Consider the following 9,143-nt stretch of genomic DNA (forward strand, 5'->3'; position numbering starts at 1 on the left):
CTCATTGACTTTAGCCTGAAGAGCAAACTTCTTTTGTTCCTTCTTTCGTTGCTTCGTACCAGGTGCAAGAGGGGTGTTATTCTATGTGTTGTGGCTTCCTTCGCTCCCCATGTTGGAAAGGAATTTCTGGTCAAAAGAGAGTGAACGAATGGTGGAAACCAGCTTAACAAAGCTGAAGAGAGTGGGAATAAGTGTCGTTCCCACAGACGGTGCCAAATGTTGATGCACAAAATCAGTGAGGACTTTGGTACAACAGAAAATGTTAAGTTTGTGACCTTCGCTAGATTGCTTCGGTCACTAGTGTGGATAAGTATGTAAATGATAGAGACAGAGAAGCAAACATAAGATGTACGTGGTTCACCCAGATTGGCTACATCCACGGAGTAGAAGAGTTCTCATTAATTGTGAAGGGTTTACACAAGTACATGGGTTCAAGCTATCCTTTAGTGAGTACTAGTGAATGATTTAGTACAAATGACATTAGGCAATATTGTGGGAGAATAATCTCCTTTTATAGAAGAGAGTTTCTAGCTTTGTTTTAACATTGACACGTGTCGTGTTATGATTAGCTTATGATGTTGACACGTGTCGCACTATGATTGGCTTCTGATGTCGACACGTGTCGCGCTGTAATTGGCCTCCTGGTTGGCGGGAAACTCTTCTGGGTCCTTGACGATATAACGTTGACTGGTGCTCGGTAGTTTCGGGATCGGTCAAGTATGGTACAAACAAGACTGATGGTTTGCAATTTGTTGTATTTGACTGCTACTAGACTAGATATAATGTTTTCTGCTAGTCTAGGCAATGCTAATTGCCTGATGTGACAATGACTGGAATGTGTAAGAACTAAATCACAGATCATTGACATGTCAATTGAATTACCTATACTCTAAAACAAACCAGGCAATAAGTCTATGACCAAGAACAAAGATTGATGTGAACATACCTGCAGAATTCGAACTCGAAGAAGCCATAGTAGCTTACAACCAATCAATCTTCTGCTCTCTACAAAACAAAAGTGCTCTTTGAACAATAGGTATCAGTACAATATGAGCAGCGCATTTGCAAAAGCAGTGAATGAGGTTATATATAATATTAATCCAACTCATTCTCCTTTTAGAACTCGTGTGGAACAAACCTTATCATTAATTTGGTGTATAGCAAATCAGAGGAACAACTTGCTGATATTTTTACAAAAGCTTTACCTAAGCATCAGTTTCACTACTTGAGAAATTTGCTTGGTGTCAAAGCTACAACAACCTTAGAAGAGAGTGTTGAGGTATAAGGATTGCTGTAGAGTCTGCTCAATGGTTGCAACAATGAATGATTAATTGTAGGTTGAATTGGGATGAAGAATGTCAGCCCTTGTACTATTCACTCCATCAGAACTTTTGTGTGAATGAGAGTGTGTGTGATTGTGTAATTGAATCCAAGAAAATAGAGATAGAGCAATGAACTCTCCATTTTTAGAGCTCCATTGTTCTTGTTTTCAATTTTCTAGAAACAACATATAAGAAACTATATAGAAGTACAGAAATGAACAATTGGCACCATTAATAAGTCAAAAATACAGTTGCTTGATGATACAAACAATTCTTCATCCTGCATTCAGTCCTCCAAGTTTTTCTTCTTTTTTTTTTTGGTAAAGAAACCCCAAACAACCTAACTTAAAACATAAGTCCAAGCTTCAATCCTTCAAGATGCTAAAGGAAAAAGAGGGAAACTATCAGTGACAAGTAAAACATGGCAAGGTAGCAAAGTTGATGGGTTAATTACAATAACACCCCTTGAGATTTATCGTGCTTTCAAAAAACTCCCTCACGTTTGAAATATTACACAAACACTCTCTAAGGTTGAGCAAATAGGTGTTGACTTAGTTTCTTTTGCAGTTGATTCTAATCACGATGTTGATTCAATGCAATTTACCAGTGATAGTCGCAACACCAAGAGCTTTCAAGGGAGGCAAACATGTATATAAGCTGATAGCGGCAAACCTTTTGAATCGAGGGTCCCACCTGGTAAACACCATACAGGCAAAATACCAACGCTAGGTGGGGGGGGATCCAATAATCTAAGCACCAGAAGAAATTCTTATAGTTGAATAGGCCTTGTTTGATAAGTTCAATCTTTTCAATATGTTATATTTTGCTTAGTCTCACAAAGTAGGGGATTCCCAAATAGATACGATAGGCATGAAATGTAGAATAGCACGCCACGTTCCACATAAACTTTGTCTAGACACCTCTTCATAAGCTTAGCTTGAGCCATGGAGGCTCCCTTAAACAAAATGAGGTCATTCGCAAAAAAGAAATGTTAGACTCTAATTTCCTTTCACATAACCCCTCAAGGATACTTTTTTTACCCTTTAAATTAATTTTTTTACAAAACAATAAACCTTTTTGAATAAAAAGAAAAACGAAAAAGGAAAAAAAAAATCATAGGCATCTCCTTGCAGTGTATCATCTTCTTCTCCTCCCATATTTTTCCCAGCAACTATCCCCCAAATTTTTGCAGCCACCAAAACTCTCTCTCTCATATGAGATGTTTAAAAGGGCATCGTGATTATTAACCTAAATTGGCTAGCTAAGATGATTCACTCTATTTTTCTAAAGTAACACACTTTGACCCGAAATGTCCACCTGAACTTTGAATAGAGCTGTGATGACCGACACCAGGAAGGTGGTGAAGCCATAAGTGTAGTGATAAGGAAAATGTGAGTAAATTTAAAGGGATAGTTTAGTTGCAGTCCCTGATTCCTAACTATTATAGACTCAAATCTTATGCATTTTAGGTTTTTGATTGAAGTCTCTCTCCTGCCACATAAATGAGATAATAATAAAAAAGAAATGCAATAATACTAATAAATACTCAACTATTTTTTTTGCTTTCATTTACACTACCAATTCAATTATTCAAAATTGCTTATGGGTTTTGATTAAAAAAATAATAATAGCATTCTAGATTATAAAAAATTAAAAAAAAGGATTTTATTTTATTTTTATAAAGTATGAGTACATGTATATAATAAAATTTGGCTACATTTTACGTATAAAAAATTTGGTACATTTATATAAAAATGTGGGTACATTTTACATACCAAATTGATACATTTAATAATAAAAAAAAGGGGGAATGTTTTATATAACAAAAAATGGGTACAATTTATATAAAAAACAATGGGTTGTTGTAAGCCTATTTGATTGAACTAATCTAGGGGATTAGAGAGAGAGGGGGCCGGCAGCAATTAGAGAGAAGAGAGTGATTTAATTGTGAGGTGTGTTTGAGTCACCCCATTGTGCCTTCATTTATACTAGTAGGATAGGCAAAAACCTTTCCCTTTAGGATTACAAGTCTTAATAGGTAATCAACTCCTAATAGGAATATAAGATACATTCTCATATCTAATAGGATTTACACAATCACATTCCTATTCTAAATATGATTGCAACACTCCCCCTTGAGTGTGCAAATACTCAACAAACCATCGCATCAGATATTCAACAAAGAAGGTAAAATAGTTGATGAAGTCATCGGCACAACGGGTGAACGCGAGTCTCAAATTTAAGAAAGTATGCATTTGTAGTAAAACGCAGAAAACCTTGCTATGGTAGAACCCAAAGGTATGGGAAAAACCTATAGACTAAAGAGAAAAGTGAGACGTATGCATAATGTCTAAAACAAACGTCAAACAGGACAAAAGTAGTGAACTCAATGGAGTATGATCATCCCAGGATGGGTGCCTCGTCAAAACCTCGTCAGGTAGCAAAAACCCAATGGAAAAAATGCCCCTAATCGTAGGAAAAAGAGTACATTAAGATTAAGTAAGTATGCTTCTGGATACTCCCCCTAAGTTAGACATAACTTCTAAATAAGAGAACTACAAGCGATTCAACTTAGATAATTTACGCATATCGATTCCTTGGATGAGCTTCTGAAAAGTAGACTTGGCAATGACTTGGTGAAGAGATCGGTTAGGTTATCCTGGGAACATATTTTCTTGACTTTAATGTTTTGCTGACGCTATTGTTGGTGTGAGTAAAAAAAAATTTGGCGCTATGTGCTTGGTGTTGTCTCTCTTGATGTATCCATTCTTTAATTGCTCGATACATGCTACATTATCTTCAAAGATCGTCGTAGGAAGGTCAACAACTGATGTAAGACCACCAGTGCTTCAAATATGTTCCATGACTTCTCTTAGCCAAAAGCACTCAAGCGATGCTTCATGCCGAGCGAGAATCTCAGCATGGTTCGACAAAGTTGCAACTAGCGTTTTCTTGGTAGACCTCCAAGATATAGCGGTATCTCCAACGGTAAAGACATAACCCGTTTGACAACGTGCCCTATGTGGATCAAACAGATATCCAGCATTTGTGTAACCAACAAGGCGAGAATCAATTTGAGAACTATAAGGAGAGACAATACTCAAAGATTCACCGGTATAGAACAAGCCCAAATCCGTAGTACCCTTGAGGTAGCAGAAAATGTCTTTAACATCATTCCAGTGCCTACGTGTAGACGCATTGCTGTATCTTGCCAAAAGATTAACGGCGAAAGAGATGTCGGGTCTAGTACACTGAGCCAAGTACAATAAAGCCTCAATTACACTTAGGTAAGGAACTTCGGGTTCCAAAATCTCTTCATCATCCTCCTTTAGATGGAAGGGATCTCGTTTAGCATATAGAGTCCGAACGATCATGGGTGTACTCGAAGACTTCACTTTATCCTCATTAAAACATCACAACACCTTTTGGGTGTAGTTCGATTGATGTACTAGGATTCCATCCGAACAATGCTCGATCTCCAGGCCAAGATAGTATCAAGTTTTCCCAAGATCCTTCATGTCAAATTCTGATTTCAAGTGTGCAGCAATTTCCTCAAGCTCTGCAAAAGTCCCAATAAGGTTCATGTCATCTTCATAAACTACAACGATTGCAAATCCGGAATATGACTTCTTTATGAACACACATGGGAATAATTAGTTGTTCACATAACCCTGACTTGTCAAATATTCACTCAAATGGTTATACCACATCTGCTTGAATTGTTTCAATCCGTAGAGTGACCTCCTCAACCTAATTGAGAGAGTGTTCCGTGGTCTAGAACTATTTGAACCAGTCAATGAAAGTCCTTCTGGAACTTTGATGTATATTTTCGTATCTAAATCCCCATAAAGATATGCGGTCACCACGTCCATAAGCTGCATATTCAGTTTTTTGGAAACTACCAAACTGATTAGGTAACAGAACGTTAGAGCGTCCATTATGGGAGAATACGTCTCCTCGTAATCAATCCCAGGGCGCTAAGAGAAGCCTTGTGCTACGAGACGTGCTTTGTATCGCACTATTTCATTCTTCTCATTACTCTTTCTCATGAAAACCCAGTTGTAACCAACGGCTTCAGGCGTGGTGGTGTAGGAAATCGAGTTCAACTTTGATTACGCGAGCGAATCGAGTTCAAACACTTTATGTTTCGCGAGCGAATCGAGTTCCACTTTGATTGCTTGTTTTCAGTTTAACCACCAATCGGTTTTACGTCGACATTCATCAACGGAACGTGGTTCAATGTCATCGCTAAGCATGATGTTAGTAGCTACAGAGTACACAAATGCACCATCGACGATCATCTCATTCCTATTCCAAGCCTCATCCAATATTGCATAGTGGACCGAATTTCGTGATTCTCAGGAAGCCGGCATGTTTCATCTAAAACATCATCATAATCTAGAATAACCTCATGAGCTTGAACGGATGAGTGAGCAAAGGTCGGATTCAAACTAAGGTCACTAGTTAGTGCCATTTTCCTCTTCCGAGGTTGTGAATCCTTTAAACCAAGGGGTCTGCCACACTTCTAGGTCGGAGCAGATGATTGGCTAGCCGCCAATGTACCTTACCACGTGGAAAGTGCAGCCTCCCTACCTTCGGGGACGGTCTGACCTTCCTAGGTAGGTTGTTGACGTACGCGGGGTACATATCCTTGCAGGTGTGTTTGTAGCGGGTATATGTGATCTTGTCACCTTTGCTAGATCATTAAAAGCATCCAACATGTTTTGAGCAATGCTTTGAAGATCTATAATTCGACGTACCTCAGTTTCAGACTAGGCAGTGTGGGGATCTAAATGAGACATAGTGGGAGCATACCATTACAATTCGCAACGTGCGGTTCAAACAATTTATGGCAAATCATAACCGACATAGATTCCTATTTTTCTCTGATGACCCATTTTGGTACGTAGGGACGGCGCTATTGGCACATAAATGGAGCACCCAAACACCCATAAATGTGAGATGTTAGGCTCGTATTCAGTAACCAACTGTAACAGTGAATGTGGTTGAGTAGCGGTGGGCCTCATGCAGACCAACATAGTTGCGTGCAATATTGCATAGCCCCAGGCAAATACCGGTAATTTGGTTCTCATAACAAAAGTTAGAGCTATCAATTGAAGGCACTTTATGAAAGCTTTTGCCAGGCCATTTTGGGTGTGAACATGGGGTACAAGATGTTCCACATCAATCCCTACTGACATGCAATAATAGTCAAAAGTCTATGACGTAAACTCTCTAGCGTTATCCAGTGGAATCGACTTAATCAGATAATCAGGGTGATGAGCCCTTAGCTTAATAATTTAAGCTAGGAGTTTAGCAAACACAACATTGCATGTGGACAACAGGCAAACATGTGACCAACATGTCAATGCATCAACCAACACCATAAAGTATCTAAATAGTCCGCATGTTGGTTAGATAGGTTCACAAATGTCTCATTGAATCCTCTAGAGAAACTTAGAGGGATCGTGAATAATCTTTGTATGTGAGGGTTGAGTATTCAACTTCCTTATAGAACAAGCTTTTCATAACGGGAGTCCAACATAGGGAGGTAATCGATGCCCATGTGAAAATTTGAGGATATGGCACATCATGTCACGTCCATGATGTCCCAAACAGTCATGCCAAAGCAACAAAGTGTCCTGGAACTCAGGCATAGGGTCGGCCACACTATGGGCTTTTATGCCGCGAATGGTTGTGATGTACATCTTACTTAACAGACGTTCCAACTTCTCGTGAATACACTTCTGGCCATATTTATACGAAGTGATACAAAGAAATTTAGAACCATTATCTTCAGTGGTTTCAATATGATATTGATTATCTCGAATATCTTTGAAACTCAGCAATGTTCTTGCAGAACATGGAGAATAAAGTGTCTCCTTAATGGTTAAAATAGTACCATTGGACAACATGATACAGGCCTTTCCGTATCCTTCAATCAGGTTGGATGGGCCTGAAAGAGTTGTCAAATGAGCTTTCTTGGGTATTAAGTTAGTAAAATAGCGTCATTCACGCAAGATGGTGTGCGTGGTTGCACTATCTTCCAGACAACTAACTTCCCCACTACACATACCCATAAGTAAATTGATTGAATTGGTCACATGTATAAATATAAGTCCATTCATTCAATTAAGCAGTTTGAGAAATAATATCGATTCAAAATAACAATCCATAATTCAAAACAAACCAAAACCAAACAAATTACTCCAAATACTTAGAAAAATTGTTCAAAATTAAACCATAAACCTAGAAAAATAGAAGGGAAGGGGTCGGCCACTCCTAGTGGGTTTAGCCACTAAGGGTAAACACCCTAAAAACATGTCTAATTTATTCATCCATAGGAGCTAACACCTCATGAAAATATGATATCTCCATTGATGTAGTAGCATCTTCCAGATGATCCACATGTTCAAAGTTAGACTCACGAAGGGAATGATACTTGGTAATAGCCTCGGGACTAGCTCAGCATATGCGTGACCAATGATTTTTTGATCCATAGCGGTAGCACATGTCCAGTTCAGTAGAAGCAGGCTGAATGAGAGTTTTGCCCATGTTCTTGAAGTTCGAGGCCTTAAGGGCAAATGGTGAACGATGCTAGGTCACATTTCCTCCTTTAAGTGTGGTTCTGTTGACCTTGGGCCTGTAGTTGGGCTTGCTACCCATTACCATGACCACAACAGTTCTTTCGTCATTTGTGGCTACTAGAATTGGTCGCATACGCTTTAGGCACAGCGTTCGAGCTAGTGGGTCAAGCTTGATGATTCTTCATCAAAAGCTAGTTTTGCTTTTCAACGAGAAGTAGTACAGAGATCAAATTCGAAAACTTGGTGAATTTTCGTGCCCTATATTGTTGCTGCAAGACAATATTGGTGGCATGGAAGGTTAAATAAATCTTCTCCAAGAGATCTAATTCGGTTAATTCCACTTTACAGAATTTTAGCAGTGATCGAATTCTACAACCTTCAGTGTTGTATTCATTCATGAACTTAAAGTCTTGGAAGCGAAGATGATATCAGTCGTGTCTTGCTTTAAGCAAGTAGATGTCTTTCTGGTGATCAAAACGGTCGGCCAGAGCAAGCCAGAGGGTGTGTGGGTCCTCCTGAGCGAGGTACTCGGTCTACAATGCATCATGGGTGTGTCTTTGAATGAAGATCATTGCATTAGCTTTTTGAGCTTCGTCGACAAGTTTGTCGTTGTTAAGTGCCTTAATGGTGGCTCTAATACCCTTTGCAGTCAGATGGAGCTTCACGTCTTGAACTCACTTCAGGTAGTTTCTTCCGGAGACTTCCAGAGCGGTGAAATTGAACTTGTTCAAGTTCGACATGTCCCTAAAACAGAGGGAAAAATACATGATTAGTCATATGGTAAGCCATAGACATATATTGTAGAACATACAAGTTCTATAGACATGTATTGGTTTAATTTATGCATGAAAACTACAGGTTTCATGTGGTATGTTTTGAATGAAAACTTCAGGCTTCAAATGCACTAAATATAAAACTACAGGTTCAATTTAGTTTTTATGAACAATTAGTTCATAAAGGAGAAGTTCCTGCAAGAAACACATAATGCAATATACTAATTTAAGAGTAGTGGGTTTGAGTTTCTTCGGGAACTCAAGTGTGAGAGCTTCGTTACTACGAAACTATGTCAACGGTTCAAAGTATAAAAATAAATTATTGAATCATTAATGTCCAAAAGTGATCTTCAGGTCAATAATTTTGGATTCATTATTAGATTAATGGACTACATATCACTTTTAATTAATTCAATAAATTGGGCCATACATGGTCGATTTTAGAAGCAAAAATAATAATA

General features: G+C 38.5%; 1 protein-coding gene across 1 annotated transcript; it reads right to left on the reverse strand.

Annotated features, from left to right (window-relative positions):
• Positions 1–4,171: 4,171 nt before the first annotated feature.
• LOC139193023 (secreted RxLR effector protein 161-like) lies at positions 4,172–4,696 on the reverse strand. The gene has a single exon (XM_070815982.1). It carries the CDS (start codon positions 4,694–4,696, stop codon positions 4,172–4,174), a length of 525 nt encoding a protein of 174 aa, XP_070672083.1.
• Positions 4,697–9,143: the final 4,447 nt, after the last annotated feature.

This window comes from Malus domestica, chromosome 16, assembly GCF_042453785.1.
Source record: "Malus domestica chromosome 16, GDT2T_hap1".
In the NCBI taxonomy this organism is placed as follows: Eukaryota; Viridiplantae; Streptophyta; class Magnoliopsida; order Rosales; family Rosaceae; genus Malus; species Malus domestica.